Source organism: Apium graveolens, chromosome 4 (genome assembly GCF_009905375.1).
Source record: "Apium graveolens cultivar Ventura chromosome 4, ASM990537v1, whole genome shotgun sequence".
NCBI lineage: Eukaryota > Viridiplantae > Streptophyta > Magnoliopsida > Apiales > Apiaceae > Apium > Apium graveolens.
In genome coordinates this window covers 310,763,259-310,780,227 of record NC_133650.1, presented here as the reverse complement: position 1 = coordinate 310,780,227, position 16,969 = coordinate 310,763,259, and the positions used below count along the sequence as shown (strand labels likewise).

The following is a 16,969-nucleotide window of genomic DNA, read 5'->3' as shown; positions in this document are numbered from 1 at the left end:
CTTCGGGAAGGTTCAAACCTGTGACATTGAGGTGGTAAGCCCCTAAAGTCACACTCTAAACCAACTAGGACACCCATGGTGGGTTAAGATCTTTAAAAGTTATGATGCTCATACTATTCAACAAAAACTGTCTCCTTCAACAAAACTTCAAGCACAGGAAACATGTTCATGAATAAATGTAAAACAAAATCAGAACTTTGCTGTATCTGAAATATTGGCAAGTTTTATTTTGGCCTAAAGTGCTTGGAAAATGTTGATCAATCCAAACCTGATGATTGGTTTAGTAGCATGAACAAACGACACAATACAGCAAAGAAACACAAGTTTGTTTAGTTAACTAGTACATTTAGCCAGAAAGATTAAGCCCATCCAAGAGCTCTTCATCACATTCGAAAGCTGTCATGAATTTCGGAGGCAAGCAAATTTCAAGATCCATGCTTCCTCCATCTTCAGGCCCGGGATAGGATGTTACTTTTCCATCAAACTTATTAGCATATCCACTCAGAACTGCCACAGCTTTGCCAAGTCCGAATTCATTTCCATACATGTCAAACCGCGGTGAACTTCCCATCATAACGCTACCCGAATCAAAGGCTGGCCCTAGATGGATTACTGACGGAGTCTGCAAGACATCTGCAATGAACTTGCTCAAAGCCTTCTCATCATGTTCAGCCACAGCATTGTGCACCTGCAAAGCAGCCCACTCGAAATCTTCTGAAAGTAAATTTCCAGCTGCAGCTGTTGCTCTCACTAGCTGAATACAACATCCAAAGCAGTTCTGTGACAATGGAGGGTGAAACTTTGGTCTATTATTCATAGCCAAGTAACAAGATGTGATCTGATCTCGTGGTAGGCCACGAACACGAGTCATGCATCTCCACATTAAACCAGACAAGGCCTGTAAACTCGAAATAGTGATGCTTTTGTTACTGCATTTAGCGTTTGCCTTTGCTTTGATTCTTGCTAAGGCTGCTGCTGAGAAATGGAAAATCCTTTCTTTCAGCTCCGGAGCCTCGTGCCTTTTTATGAACTGATCAGTATGAGTGTAAGGGAGATTAAAAACTGGACCGTAACCATCAGGAAACCAGCGATCATGAATAGGTGGCCGCGAGATTTCTGAAACTTCTTTACCATTTTCTTCCATAAAAACTTCTGATAAAGTGTTGAAAAAATGCCAATAAGAGGTGCCATCAGCAACGGAGTGGTTCATCGAGCAGCCAATGAAGACGCCATCTTTTAACTCAGTCACTTGAACTGTTAGCAATGACATAGTGTGACCATCATAAACAACAGCCCTGTCATGATCAAAAAATGAATGAACAACTGAAGGCACATAAGTTGGTGAAACAATATCAGAAATTGTCAAGTCCACTTTCGACTGCACAAATCTTGCACCGGGACTGTTAACACAATCTATAAACACCACATGAGAGTGCAGTGATTCTTCCCTTTTTGTCGCGAGACGACCTGCAAGTGGATAAAAATGAGCAAGAGTAGCAGAAAGAGATTGTTTAAGCTTCTGCACAAGGGCCTCAACTGGATTTTCCTGATCATTCGCCACCACGATTTTTTTAAACAAAAGACCCTTCTGTATATAATTCACTGAGAGCAAGGCTAGGTCAAATGGTGCCAAGTGAAATGGTTGTTTTGCCATTTCAGGTAAAGGTGAAGGTTTGATGAAACATTCTGATACGAGCTCAACAGTTTTAGAGGACATTTTGGTTAGTTTTTGACTGAAAAATTGTCACACTGAGACCTTATATGAAGGGTTAGATGGATCAAATCATCGGATGATGAACCTAAATTCCTGTTTTTCTGATTTTTTATATTCGAGTGTCAGTTATTTTGGACGTATCAATGTGTGAATTAAATTAATATGTTTTTTTAATTTTGTTGACTACAGCAGCAAGGACACCAAGTAGGACTACTATATATTTTGTTGACTGAAATAAAATAAAATGATATCATACGCTTTTATAGGCGATAATGCTCACGCCTAGGGCCCTACACTCGAAAACCCCAATAAATTTGACTCCAAGTAAAAATATAAGGATTTACATGATTAATGAAAATTAGGGCCTGTAAAATGATTTCGACTAAAGTCTCTGAATATCAGGACCGGTCCTGGTACTGATCGTATGACCTGGATCAGTTCCCATCCCATGTAAACTTGCAGAAGGAGTGAAGAACCCGAGTGATTGGTCAAGGATTCCACTCTTGTTATCCGTGAAATTGTTATTTTGTAAATGGTCGAGTAAATGGACTTGAAGAAAAATTTGAAAGTTATGACATTTTTAAATTTGCAAAGTGCTGACAATTTTTATTTTGATCTTTCCAGACCTGATGAATGGTTTAGTTTGTATGATCAAACGACACAATACAGCAAAGAAGCACAAGTTTGTTTACATTAGCCAGAAAGATTAAGACCATCCAAGAACTCTTCATCACATTCGAAAGCTGTCATGAATTTCGGAGGCAAGCAAATTTCAAGATCCATGCTTCCTCCACCTTCATGTCCAGGATAGAGTGTAACTTTTCCATCAAACTTGTTTGCATATCCACTCAGAATTGCCATACCTTTCCCCAGTCCGAATTCATTTCCATACATGTCAAACCGCGGTGAGCTTCCCATCATAACGCTACACGGATCAAAGAATTGCCCGAGTTGGTACACAGAGGGACTCTGCAGCCAACCTGCAATGAACTTGCTCAATGCCTTGTCATCATGTTCAGCCACAGCTTTGTGCAATTGCAAAGCAGCCCACTCGAAATCGTTTGCCAGTAGGTTTCCAGCTGTAGTAGTTGCTCTCACTGTCTGAATACAGTTTCCAAAGTAATTTTGTGACAGTGGAGGGTGAATTCTTGATCTGTTATTCATAGCTAGTTTACAGCCTGTGATCTGATCTTTTGGTAAGCCACGAACACGAGTCATGCATCTCCACATTAAGGCTGATAAGGCCTGTAAACTTGATATGGTTTTGTTGTCTTTTTTGCATTTAGCGTTTGCCTTTGCTTTGATTCTTGCTAAGGCTGCCGCTGAGAAATGGAAAATCCTTTCTTTCAGCTCCGGGGCTTCGTGTCTGCTTATGAACTGATCGGTATGAGTGAAAGGGAGGTTAAAAGCAGGACCATATCCATCAGGAAACCAGCGTTCATGAACAGGTGGCCGCGATATTTCTGAGACTTTATAACCAATATCTTTCATAAAAACTTCTGATAAGCTGTTGAAAAAATGCCAGTAAGAGGTGCCATCAACGACAGAGTGGTTAAGTGAACATCCAATGAAAACGCCATCTTTCAGCTCGGTGACTTGAACTGTTAACAATGACACCTTGTGACCATCATGATTAATAGCCCTGTCATGGTCAAAAAAAGATTGAACAACTAAAGGCACATAAGTTGGTGAAAGAATATCAGAAATTGTCAAGTCCACTTTCGACTGCACAAATCTTGCTCCGGGACTATTAACACAATCTATAAACACCACATAAGAATGCGGTGATTCTTCCTTTTTTGTCACAAGGCGTCCTGCAAGCGGATAAAAATGAGCAAGAGTAACAGAGAGAGACTTTTTAAGCTTCTGCACAAGGACCTCAACCGGATTTTCTTGATCTTTTGTGACTGCAGGTTTCTTAAACAGAAGACCCTTCTGAATGTAATGAACTGAGAGCATGGCAAGGTCAAATGGCCCTAAATGAAACGGCTGTTTCGCCTTTTCAGGAAAAGGGGATGGTTTGATAAAACACTCTGATACAAACTCAACATTTTCTGAGTACATTTTGGTGTCTGAGAATAAGAAAAATTGGCTGTTGCAGCTTAAGAGACTTAAGATCTCTACTGTATATCTTAAATCTCTTACTTTTTGTTAGCAATGCAGAAAAAATGCTCTTTTATAGAAAAACTGCAAGGAATTGGTACATGTAAGAGCAAATTACATTCTTCTCCATGCAGTTTGACTAACTTGCACTATGTGTGTATTATTTTTCAAAAAATTCATGTCACTACTTATTTGTCTTTTGACTACTTGAAGAGATAAGTGAAAAAGATGGTATTTGAATTTGAATATGTGATTTTTATTATATGAATTTTTGAGTTGGTGGACTGAAGTTGGTGAGTCTTTCATCCATTTTATGTAGATTTAGACTAAAGAAATAGTGGAGCAGGCTAAGTTGGTAAGCAGAGCCGTGAAGTGTGGGATTGAAGGCAATTGCTTGGAAGGAACCAAAGAGATAAATTTCAAAGCACTCCTAGTGCAGTGGTGTCACATTTTCAGAACTGGTTTAGTCAACACTTTCCGTTAATCCGACTCATACCTGAGACTCTTCTTAAACTTGGACTCTTCTTAAACTGAGTTCTGATACGATGTAGGGTAACCAATTCATCTAAAACCTTAAAGTGTCAGAGTAGTGTTACTTAACTAGCTGCACCTGAAGTTTTTTTAGTTCGAGAAGGGAAGTTCAAGTCAAGTGAGTTACAATTCTTATTTTAGAAGGTATGATATTGCAGTTGGCATCATATACATAGCCACAAAGATGAAATGCAGATGAAACTGAGTGCAATCAATCCTAACATCGCTTGGCTTCTCTTATCACCATGCATTTACCATTGGCGATATCACGATCGGACTCCTGACACTATATTTTGAGTTCTCTTCAATCCAGGTAAGGGAACCAAATGAAACAGTACCATTTCTGTCACCTGTAAAAGAAATTGTCATGGAATAACTTAATTTCTCGTATATTTTCCTGAAGACCAGGGTATCTGGTGAAACTGTAATAACTGAACCCATTGGCGCAGACACTTGAGCCTTATAAGTTGCAGCACCATCTCCAACATTAGTGACAGTCCTCGTATGATAACGTACAGTCATTATACCACCACCAGCCAGAGTACTGTTATACAAGCTAATAAAGGACGGGTAATTTAGATCAGATGATGACTCCAAGCAACTGAAATTGGATCTTGTGATGGTATAAATTTGGTTTTTGGTGAAATTTGCAGCGCAGAGGAAGTTGACATAGTCTTGCGTCGTGGCATCATATACAAGCCCTGGATTGAGGGAACGGTTAGGATCAACCTGACCTGCTCCCATTGCTAGAGGAGTAGCAATGCCTCCTGTGCCAATATCTAGAATCTGTTGATGTGAATTGTCCAGAGGGTTCGCGGTGGTCATCATTGCAGACCGAATAGCTGATGGGCTCCATTCAGGGTGTGCGCCTTTTAGAAGAGCTGCAAGACCAGAGGCATGAGGACAAGCCATTGATGTTCCTGAAACTGCATTAAAATCGCTAGACAGTTGTATGTTAGGAGCAATACTGGAAGAAGGAACACTTGAAATCCATGACGCTAAGACTAATGTCCCAGGTGCCATTATGTCTGGCTTTAAAATACCAGGATAACTAGGTGAAGGGCCTCTCGATGTATATGCAGCAACTGCCGGTGCAAATTTTGTGCCAACAAAGGTTTGTTGGAAGGTGATGGTGGCTGATGGTCTTGCAATTGATTGTGCATACTTGATCACTTCAAGTCCCTCCTTTGGGCTAATCACGACTCCAGGATATGAAAAATCGTTAAACTCATATACAAATTGATCATCAGAAATTATGATACCCGCAACAGCATTTGAGTTGGCAACAAAAGACAACATATCAGTAGCTGAGGAATTTGCGTTTTCACAAATAATGATTGAGTAACTGGGAATCTCTTGTAACTGCTCAACTGAATCACAAGTAGAGATATTTTTGTTGTAGAAGAGAGGGACATCTTCAACGTAGGCTTTTGCAGGGAACATGGTCCAGCCTATTAGCCTTAACCCGTTTCCTAAAATTAAGCTCCCCCCTAGTGTTCGATCTATGGAGCCTGCTGCAACTGTTAAGGCCCATGGAATACCATTATGCAGAAATCCAAGTTCAGGGCCGGCATTTCCTGCTGAAGAAGAAACAAGCACACCTTTTTCCATGGCTCCAAAAGAAGCTATAGCTATAGGATCTTCATACAAAGGCACATCATCAAAGCCCATGGAAATTGATATGATGTCAACACCATCTGCAACTGCCTGATCCATACCGGCAAGAACATCTGAAGCATATCGTCCTTCATCCCAAATAACCTTATACATTGCCAACCTTGCCTTCGGAGCCATCCCTCGTGCAGTTCCTGAGGCATAGCCAAAATATGATGCCCCTTCAACATAGTTTCCACCAGCTGTTGAGGAAGTGTGTGTCCCATGACCTTCAGTGTCTCTAGCAGAGTTCATACTAAGGGTAATGTTAGGATTTCCAGCAAGAACGCCCTTGTTAAAGTATCTAGCTCCAATTAGCTTTAAGTTACAATGTGAACTGTTAAACTCTTGTCCTTCTTCACAAGTCCCCTTCCAACGTGAGGGAATCTCAGACATACCATCATCCTTGAAGCTTGCACTCTCGGGCCAAACACCAGTGTCAATGACACCAATAATGACATCCTTCCCATAATCTGAGGCCGGCCATAAGCCTGTCTCAGGATTGAGGGAAAGGAATTCATATGTATGGGTGGTATCTACTGTGGCCTTCTTATCACCGTAAGCTGAGACAAACCCCGTAGACTTCTTTAGGGATTCCAATTCATCTACAGTCAACAACGCAGAAAAACCATGTAATGCATGATCATAAGTGTAGAGAAGGGATGGAGAAGACTGATGATTTCGAGACTTGACAGAGTTGATGGTGGTGGAGTACCAAATGTCGTGGCTTGCAAAAGACTTCGGCATTAAAGATTTGTCCATGTGAACAATGTAAGTAGACCTATCATTTCCTGAAACCAAGATAGCTTGAAAAGCCAACCATGCAAATAACAGGAGAAAGCAAACTCCATTTACAAACCTCATACTTTTCAACACTGTTTTGTTTACTGAAACTACCCTGTTCTTCCCAGTCATTTATATATTTATCAGTTGAGGAAACAAGAGTGACAGTCATGCTTCAGCAATTGGGATTATCACTAATTGTTGTTTTTGGCTGTTGTCTTATCTAATTTATAAAATTTTCTTAAATTTCTTTCACTGCATATCCATGTTATATTCGAAACACTCCTACTTTACATTCCGAATGTAATACCAGACAAACAAAATACACATGTTGTCACTAGTTAGAAGCCAAGATCAACTTTGTAATATACATGTAGATACAAATTAAGCTGGCTACATAAGTTTCTTCAAGCTTTACTTCAGGAAATTTAAGCGATGATCTGTTAATTAAATTTAAACGCCCAAGTAAATCATAGAAGTAAATTGGAAAGTTTTGCACAATGCAAAAAACCAAGTCTGCACTGCAGGCCTACAGCTCAACAAGTTCATCTCCAGTAGTAGTGTACTCATCCTGAATATATTGCTCAACATAAAGAACGACGAAAAGACCAGTCCTTGATATATGCAGCAGGGTTCTGGCTCCTGCACTGCAAATCAGTCGTCGCTGACACTGTATACAGAATAACTCAATAACTGCAGAAGACCAGTCCCTGTAATTCACATTTTCCTAAGCACGTTCAAATAGCATTTCAGACAAGTAAAAGAACTGAACTAATTGATCTGGTCAAAGTTTAAGGAGGTTATAAAAATGCAACTATATAAATACTAACAGGGAGAATGCAGCTAACCGAGTAATTTAACAGAGTCAAAACAAGCACAAACATACTACAAGATTGAAATCTAAGCAATTTAAAAAGTAAACCGAAAAAAGACCAAAACATTCAGTAAAGCAAGTTCACCAGCCATATAGGCAACATATATAGGCAGTAGAGCAACTAATTTTGCATAGATTGCAGGCTGCTAGTTTCATGATTAAAAGTTCGTTCATTGGTGAAAAATAGTTGCATCTCAGCTTGACATGATCAGGGGCGGATCCAGAATTATATTCCGGGGACACCAACCATATTTTTTAATACACTCTTATATTTTTGAATTTTCGGGTCACTTTCATATATTTTCAAAAATTTTAATAATAAAAAAGGTAAAATTTTGTTTTAGGCAGGACACGTATCCCCGTGACCCTTACTAGATCCTCCCCTGGACATGATCATCAAAGATCGAGAAATAACATTAAAATATACTTGATCAAATCACATTCATACATCAACAAATACTCCGGTTATAATCAAAATGATTAATACCGCTACACTTTTAATTAGATAGAACTAATATGTGCCTCGAAATATTTTTTGCATCAACAAGTACTCGACAAATACTCTGATTACAGTCGAAATGAAGACTGCAATTCTGTAACTAGATAGAACTACTGTGTACTTAAGATAGTTATATAGGTTAGGAGTAATGTTGGCCATGTAATGTCCCAATCTCACTTCTACACATTCCTACCTCAAAATCATTAGTCACGTACACTGCAAGAAAAACGGCTAACGGCTAAATAAGACCGAAACAAAATAAAACGAGTTAAATTTAGTTAAAATACTACTAGATTCGGTCGTATTTAGCTATGTTTGTCTCGATCTTTCAAAAGTTTCTTCAGCATGAGGAGAAACACAGTGTATTAGGAATTTAGGATACTGATTAAAAACAGAGAATATATAATAATTTGATATTTTTAAAATTAATTATATAGATTTTATCTTTTTTTTAATAATTAGGCTATGTGCCTTAAAAATATGAAACGACAAGACATAAGTTTTTTACCATTTGAGCTATCCCATCCCGGTATAAATTTATTAATCTCAGTGAGTTGGTTAAAGAGGGGATAATTATCCTCTTGGTCACATGTTCGAATTCCACGTGAGGAAAATTTATGATTATGTCTCTTGAACCAGAGCCTGTTATTTAAGTGCGGTTTATCTTGATTCACGTGGTTTGCAGGCTATTGCGTGAGCCGTGAGGTTTATTCAGTGCGCACCCGAAGGGTAGCGGCTGCGAGTTCACCTACAATAAAAAAATGTTAGTATTATATATAAATTTTGGGTCGCACTCAACTTAGAACCGATCCTTAAAATGGAACCTTAGAACCATGCAAATTCTGGGAAAGTTCTACACATGAACTCTAAGTAAATAGCATATTAATACTACACAATAAAGTGAATTCTGCTAAAGAACACTAATTAATACTGCAAATCAGGCAAATGTTGCTGCAGAACCCTAATTTTTTAATAGACTCTCTGAATTCAATTGTTAAAATATATCAAAATCTCAATACGAAATACAAAGTTTAGCCAAAGAATACAAAACTACAAAATAAGGCGAATTCTGCTTCAAAATCTTAGGTAACTTAACCAAGATGTACAGGTTCTAAGAGTTTTTAGGCTAATGGTTTGGAGAGGAATATGACCCTATATTTTTAATATTCAACAACACTATTTGAAATTGAGCAACTCCCTACAGGATAGCCAATGCATAAATCCAATGCATAAATCTAGCACCTAGATGTAATCTGGTATGATACTCCCTACATGTAATATTTCCTGATCACAAAGACATGCTTCACATTCTAAATCAACATCATGTGTTTCCCACCCTTGTACAACCAGCTTTGCATGTGGATGCCTTGTGCAGCAAGTTGGCCATCTTTGCTTCACAACAGATTCTGGTGATGACCAAAAATTTGATTGAAGAGTTCTTAAAAGTTTCTCTCTAGCTTCTCTGGTTCGATGTTTCGACATCTTTGATTTCTTCATGTCACTGATAATCTTCATCCCTCTTTGCTTAATTTCACCTCCAAGTAAAATCCCCAGCATACCAGTCACATATGTGGCTTCAAGGTGCCCTAAATTTGCAGCCTTCTGCAAGCATTCCATGCATGATTCTCTATCTCCCTTTCCAAACCGTCCAAAGTAGTGTACCTGTAGTAAATTATAGAATATGAATACGAATATGAATACATATTGTACTGCACCAGAACGAATAAATATGAATTGTTGACGGGGGTGGCCTTACTATAGGATAGAAAGACTTGCGTCTAGGGTCCCGACACATAAGTGCCTCAAAATTTTTTAACTTTTTTAACTAAATATTTATGAATTTCCATGATATATGTATATTAGGGCCCCATAAACTGTTTTCAACTAGAACCCCTCGAATCTCACGGCCGGCCCTTTTGTTGATTAAATCTAATGGTCCTAAATGACCAAAAAGTTCTAATTTTATTTACCAGACTATATATTATACAATTTTTTTTACAAAAATACTGCTTTTTCTCCAACTGGATGCAATCTCGACTGGTCAGCAACTAGATGCGACCTCGAATGCAACCAAAATCAACCTCAAATGCAACCAAAAACTCGATGCAACTAGTTGTATATCTGGTTGTATTTTGTGGCACTGTATTTTTGCAAATATTTTCATAAGATAGTAAAATCGTAAAAATACTTAGAAAACATAGTATTTTTGATAATTTCTCTACAATTAAAGAATGAACGTCCACGCGATAAAATTTACATAAACTCCTGAAAATCTATGGTTAAATCATTATGCATAAAAAATATAAGCAGAATTTTATACTTACAATTCCCCGACGATATATGGCTTCCGAATTTCCAGAGTTGATGCAGCGATCCCAGAAGATTGCTTGCTGGTCTGATATCTTCCATGGAATTACAGGGAATTTGTCAAGTGAAACATGTTGAATAATGAACTTGTCATCCCCAAGTTTATTCAGAGTTTTGCAGCTAGATGAACAAACATGTAAATAGATTTAGTAAGCATGCATGCATGCAGTAGATTCATAATTTTTATTATATAATTAATCGCTCACACACGCGTCAGGGGTTCGACTTCTGACATCCCGTAAGGCATACAAGAGCTCAACTGCGGCACCATTCGTAATTGAATTAATGTATTGAAACAATTATAAGTTTTTGTAAACAGATAATTTTACCTTAGCCTGGTATTGAACAAATCTTTGCTTGAACATGTTGCTGCACGAGCTACAATATCGATAACTAATTCAGCCGGAATGGAGTCTAATATGCTCTTCTTGCGATAAATTTTCTTCGAAACTCTTAAATTCACATCCATATTGAATGTATTGCTTTCACAACAAACGCGAGTGAAGGCTTTGGATGAATAGACGATGATTATAAACTTCAATTTCTGATTCAGATATATGGGTAGAACTATTTCCTTCTCCTGTTTGTTCTAGATTTCTACGAAGCTTCATGGATTAAAAAATTGGGTGATTAAATAAAGTAGTGTTGTAGCCTTGTAGTTGTAGGTGTGCTAGTGTATTTTGATATAGAAGGAAATATATATTAGTTCATCGATAAGCACCCTTTACCTTTTACATAATGCAAACTAGGAAATAAGACATACAATTAGAGCGCTTTATTAATGGAGCCGAGTTTTGATGAGTCGAGTTTTAATTTCCCTTTTTTGACGTCTCAAGCCAAGCCGATTTTCATAACGAACAAAAAATCGTGTTTGAGTTCGAACTCGTTAGCTAACGAGCTACACACGAGGCTTTATCGATCACAACCGAGCCGAGTTGAACCGTGCTGAGTACGAGCTTTCTCTATTAAAACGATTCGAGTCGAGCGGAGCCGAGCTGAAGTAAAAATCTTGGTCAAACCACCGGTTGACTGTTAAAATATCAAATCACATACATTTATATTTTTCTAAAAATTTTGTCATATCAGTAAAAATATAGATCTTAACATCCGTATGGTTGGATCATTCATAAATATTTTTTTTTAAAAAGGAAACATTAGTATACGACTAAACATTAATTAATATTAAAAGTATTATTCAAACCATTGGTTGATTGTTAAAATAACAAACAAAATAAATTTATTTTTTCTGAAAATTTTATCTTATCACTAAAATATATAAATCTTAACATCCGTACAATTAGATTATTCATAAATATTTTTAAAAAATATGTACTAAAATAACAAGTCAAATCACTTGTTAATTACTAGAATATAATTTTTTTTTATTTGAACCTTTTTTGGATTATTAAATATATATTTTGACATACATACTGTTCAATAATTGGAAAATATTTTTAAAAAATCTAAACAATATTTATAATAATTCAATATATAAAAAAATTATTTTTTTTTTCAATCCGAGCTCGAGCTATACATGCCAAAAACTCGGCTCGATCTTGTTTTTTATCAAATACATTTTTGTGTTCGAGTTCAAACTCGAACCCTTAACGAATCGAGCTAAACTGAACTCTTAACGAACCGAACTCGAACTTGTTCGCGATCATATAATGCACGAATGCAATACAGTAATGAGACATAAAGTATCTTTTGTTTTCTTCAACCTTATTAGATCGACTTCCTCTGTAATCTTAGTATTCTATGAAGGGCGGGAACTGACGTGTCCCTCGTACTCCTTACTAGATTCGCCTTGTTTTGACACGTAATAAACTATAAGATATTTTGCGACTGTAAGATTTTTATTACGGAAAACAAAATATTCGGAGTGAAAGATTAAATAATCTTTTCCGATTTGATTGTACAGTCCAGATCATGGCACTGAAAACAGTTCTAGATTGACAATTTATTCCCATTGATTTACATAGGGTGATACCACGATCGGACTCCTGACAGTATTTTTCGAGTTCTCTTCAATCCAGGTAAGTGAACCAAATGTGACAGTTCCGTTCTTGTCACCTGTAAAAGCTATGGAGATGGAGTAACTTAGTTTTTCATATCTCTTCTCGAAAACCAGAGTATCCGGTGAAACTGTCACAACTGCACCCTTTGGCGCCTCCACTTTGGCCTTATAAGTTGCAGCGCCATCTCCAACATTTGTGACAGTCCTCGTAAAGTAATCTACAGTTGTTACAACAGTATTGCTAGCTAGAGTACTGTTGTACAAGCTGATGAAGGAAGGGTAATTAAGATCAGAAGATGGGGTTGAGCAGTTGTTATTGGATCTTGTGATGGTATAAATCTGATTTCTTGTAAAATTATTCGCACAGAGGAAGTTGACATAGTCCTGTGTTGTGGCATCGTATATAAGCCCTGGATTGAGGGCGCGGTTTGGATCAACCTGACCGGCTCCCATAGCTAGAGGAGTAGCAGCATCGAAATCTGTGCCAACATCCCGAATCTGTTGTTGTGTGTTGTCCAGAGGGTTTGCGGTGGTCATAATTGCAGAACGGATAGCTGCAGGGCTCCATTCAGGGTGCGCGCCTTTTAGAAGAGCTGCAATACCTGATACATGAGGACATGCCATTGATGTTCCTGTTATTGCAGTGAAATCACTAGACAATTCTATGTTAGGCCAAATGATAGATGAATGAACATTTGGACTCCATGCAGCTACGACTAATGTCCCGGGTGCCATGATGTCTGGCTTCAATATACTCGGATTACTACCTGAAGGGCCCCTGCAAGAGTATGCAGCAACTACAGGAGCAGGTTTTGTGCCAAGAAAGGTTTCTTGGAATGTGATGGTAGCGGTTGGTTTTGAGGTTGTCTGTGCATACTTGATCACCTCAAGTCCCTGCTCAGGGCTAATTACAACGCCAGGATAGGGAAATTTATTAAACTCGTATAGTGACTGATCATCAGATATAATGATACCAGCAACCGCGTCTGAGTTAGAAACAAATGACAACATCTCGAGAGCAGCAGAATATTTATTATAACAAATGATGACAGCGTCAGTAGGAACTAATGCTAACTGCTCCGCAGTTTCACAATCAGAAACATTTTTGCTGTAGAAAAGAGGGACATCTTTTACAAAGGCTTTGGCGGGGAACATAGTCCAGCCAGTGAGGCTTAAACCATTTCCTAAAATCAATCTCCCACTTGGTCTTCGATCAATGGAGCCTGCTGCAACTGTTAAGACCCATGGACTACCATTATGCAGATATCCAAGATCAGGATATCCGTTTCCTGCAGAACAAGAAACAAGTACACCTCTTTCCATGGCTCCAAAAGAAGCTATAGCTATAGGATCTTCATACAAAGGCAAATCATCAAAGCCCAAGGAAATTGATATGATGTCAACACCATCTGCAACTGCCTGATCCATACCTGCAAGAACATCTGAAGCATATCCTCCCTCATCCCAAAGAACCTTATACATGGCCAACCTTGCCTTCGGAGCCATCCCCCGTGCAGTTCCTGAGGCATAGCCATAATATGATACCCCTTCAACATAGTTTCCAGCAGCTGTTGAGGAAGTGTGTGTCCCATGTCCTTCAGTGTCTCTAGCAGAGTTCATACTAAGGGTAATGTTAGGATTTCCGGCAATAACCCCCTTATTAAAGTATCTAGCTCCTATCAGTTTCAAGTTACAATTTGAAGCGTTGAACTCTTGTCCCACTTCACAAGTCCCCTTCCATCTCGAGGGAATCTCAGACATACCATCATCCTTGAAACTTGCACTCTCGGGCCAAATACCAGTGTCAATGAGACCAATAATTACATCCTTCCCATAATCCGAGGCTGGCCATAGACCTGTAGTAGGATTAAGGGAAAGAAACTCAGATGTATGGGTGGTATCAAGTGTGACCTTCCTGTCACTGTAAGCTGACACAAAGCCTGGAGACTTCTTTATTGACTCCAATTCATCTTTCGATAGCAATGCAGAAAATCCATGAAACGTGTGATCATAAGTGTAGATCAAAGATGGAGAAGATTCGAGATTTTGAGTCTTGACAGAATTGATGGTGGTAGAGTACCAAATTTCATGGCTAGCAAAAGCCTTTGGCATCAATGATTTGTCCATGTGCACAATATAGGAAGACCTATCATTTCCAGAAATTATGATTGCTTGAAAAGCCAAACATGCAAATAAAAGGAGAAAGTAGTACCCCATTTTCGCAGATTTTAGTAAGTGAAAATACAACGTTTTGCACATGCATTTATACATAGTCATTTGAGCAAACAAGATTGACAGGTCTGCTTCAGAAATTGGAATTATCACCTCTTTTTGTTGTCTGTCTTGTCTGAACTAACCTATACATTGTAAAAAATATATATTTTACTACATATTACAGCTTTGTAGTATACATGATGTATAGCTGGTTCCTAGCTATTAACTACTGGAAATAGTATCTATTGCCTATCTTTAGTTTAGTAAGAGTTATGATGTTGATTGCTCCATACACAAATTGAAACTTCCTTCTCGCTTACCTTCATCTGCAGAATAGTTTGATTGATTGATCGAGATAGTTCTCTTGTTCGATAGTAATTACACTTAAGGTAGGATAGTTTAATTTCTGTCCTGCGTTTTTAAAAACCATTGTGAGGTTTTAGTTCATATGAACTTTTAATATTAGTTCTGAGTTTGTAATAAATTTTTATGTTCTGGGAATTGTTTTAACAGATACTAATGATGAGATCAAGAGAAGAAAATCTGAAAGCATTGTGCAGAAGAAGCTGTCTCACAAAACGTTATGATTTCAGAATATTATTCTTGTATCAAACATTCAAGACAAATGTATGAACGGCCGTAATATAAAATGCAATTTAACATGTGTTCCTAGTAGAATAGATTATATGATTACTGTATCCATTCCTTATCAAATTATAAGGGATGCATCACTGATTTCTTGTTACACCTGGCAAAAGAACATGGACAAAAAGTGCAAGACTATGTGATTGTAAAAAAGAGTGAAATATTTACCACTTACAGGTGCTGAAGAGAAGAAAATAATAAGGTCCCTGCTGCTGGTTTACTGCAGTCTGCAGATCAAGTGAAAAAATTTGTGCTTTCTGCAACATATACAGATATCTCCCGGGATGTATTTCCGCGAATAATAAGTACAAACATGCATATACATTGCAGGCATGGATGACACACCATGATCAGTGCTGCATGCCTGAATCAAATGACGTGATATTCCTGCAGTGATTGGCCAAATTTTGGTTAGGACTATTTAAAAAAAGCTTGCTTGGAGAAGCATAAAGGCGACTCCAATGTTTTATAAAACTAATCATAGTACCGTGAGGGACTGAACCATGATTACAAGAACATGTATCAATATTAGATAAATTTGAAAGCCCAAATGAAACATAGAAGTAAATTGAAAAGCATTGCACAATATAATGAGATGATTACTATTACAACCTATGGATAAAAGCACTGGAATTTTATGTATCGCGAAATTGATTGTTTTTACAAACACAATACTAATTTCATGCCACCGTTTCAAACTACACAATTGTGCCAGAGCAAGAACAATGAAAAAAGGCTCAATAAGTTTTATCACCATGGATTTACCATTGGTGATATCACGATTGGACTCCTGACACTGTATTTTGAGTTCTCTTCAATCCAGGTAAGTGAACCAAATGTAACAGTTCCGTTCCTGTCACCTGTAAAAGCTAAAGAGATGGAGTAACTTATTTTTTCATACGTCTTCCCGAAGACTAGTACATCTGGTGAAATTGTAACAACTGAACCCTTTGGCGCGGATACTTGAGCCTTATAAGTTGCAGCACCATCTCCAACATTTGTGACAGTCCTTTTGTGATAGTGTACTGTTGTTATACCACCAGTAGCCAGAGTACTGTTATACAAGCTAATAAAGGACGGGTAGTTAAGATCACAAGTTGGATTCAAGCAACTGAAATTTGATCTTGTGATGGTGTAGATCTGATTCCTGGTAAAATTTATTGAGCAGAGGAAGTTGACATAGTCTTGTGGTGTGGCATCATACACAATCCCAGGATGGAGGGCACGATTAGGATCAATCTGACCAGCTCCCATTGCAAGGGGAGTAGCAAGGCCGAAATCTGTGCCAACATCTAGGATCTGTTGCTGTGAATTGTCCAGAGGGTTCGCGGTGGTCATCATTGCAGAACGAATACCTGCAGGGCTCCATTCAGGGTGTGCACCTTTTAGAAGAGCTGCAAGACCAGACACGAGAGGACATGACATTGATGTTCCTGATACTGCATTGAAATCACTAGATAATAATATTTTACGTGCAATAGTACATGAAGGAGTCTTTGGATTCCATGAAGCTGAGACTAATGTCCCAGGTGCCATGATGTCTGGCTTTAGAATACCAGGACAACTAGG

At 38.1% G+C, this 16,969-nt stretch overlaps 5 protein-coding genes and 1 pseudogene across 6 annotated transcripts; all 6 read right to left on the bottom strand.

Annotated features, from left to right (window-relative positions):
* Positions 1-206: 206 nt before the first annotated feature.
* Positions 207-2,119, bottom strand: LOC141721752 (putative acetyltransferase At3g50280). The gene has a single exon (XM_074524824.1). The coding sequence runs from the start codon at positions 1,715-1,717 to the stop codon at positions 347-349; it is 1,371 nt and encodes a 456-aa protein (XP_074380925.1). The 5' UTR covers positions 1,718-2,119; the 3' UTR covers positions 207-346.
* Positions 2,120-2,264: 145 nt separating this feature from the next.
* LOC141721751 (putative acetyltransferase At3g50280) lies at positions 2,265-3,930 on the bottom strand. The gene has a single exon (XM_074524823.1). The coding sequence runs from the start codon at positions 3,776-3,778 to the stop codon at positions 2,408-2,410; it is 1,371 nt and encodes a 456-aa protein (XP_074380924.1). The 5' UTR covers positions 3,779-3,930; the 3' UTR covers positions 2,265-2,407.
* A 658-nt stretch (positions 3,931-4,588) lies between these two features.
* LOC141720135 (subtilisin-like protease SBT3) lies at positions 4,589-6,916 on the bottom strand. The gene has a single exon (XM_074522489.1). It carries the CDS (start codon positions 6,914-6,916, stop codon positions 4,589-4,591), a length of 2,328 nt encoding a protein of 775 aa, XP_074378590.1.
* A 2,396-nt stretch (positions 6,917-9,312) lies between these two features.
* LOC141717328 (putative F-box protein At1g67623) lies at positions 9,313-11,139 on the bottom strand. Its single transcript, XM_074519410.1, has 3 exons — positions 10,854-11,139; positions 10,482-10,644; positions 9,313-9,819 (listed from the first exon to the last, which is right to left on the bottom strand). Exons 1-3 carry the CDS (start codon positions 10,991-10,993, stop codon positions 9,400-9,402), a joined length of 723 nt encoding a protein of 240 aa, XP_074375511.1. The 5' UTR covers positions 10,994-11,139; the 3' UTR covers positions 9,313-9,399.
* Positions 11,140-12,136: 997 nt separating this feature from the next.
* LOC141721744 (subtilisin-like protease SBT3) lies at positions 12,137-15,704 on the bottom strand. Of its 2 annotated transcripts, none has more exons than XM_074524814.1 (2): positions 15,576-15,704; positions 12,137-14,687 (listed from the first exon to the last, which is right to left on the bottom strand). In XM_074524814.1, the coding sequence occupies exon 2, from the start codon at positions 14,666-14,668 to the stop codon at positions 12,485-12,487; it is 2,184 nt and encodes a 727-aa protein (XP_074380915.1). In that variant the 5' UTR covers positions 14,669-14,687; positions 15,576-15,704; the 3' UTR covers positions 12,137-12,484. The 2 variants fall into 2 exon arrangements, with proteins under 2 accessions (XP_074380915.1, XP_074380914.1); XM_074524813.1 differs by having other exon boundaries at positions 15,569-15,695.
* The window catches only part of LOC141720134 (subtilisin-like protease SBT3), a 122,054-nt pseudogene continuing 120,745 nt past the window's right edge, over positions 15,661-16,969 (bottom strand).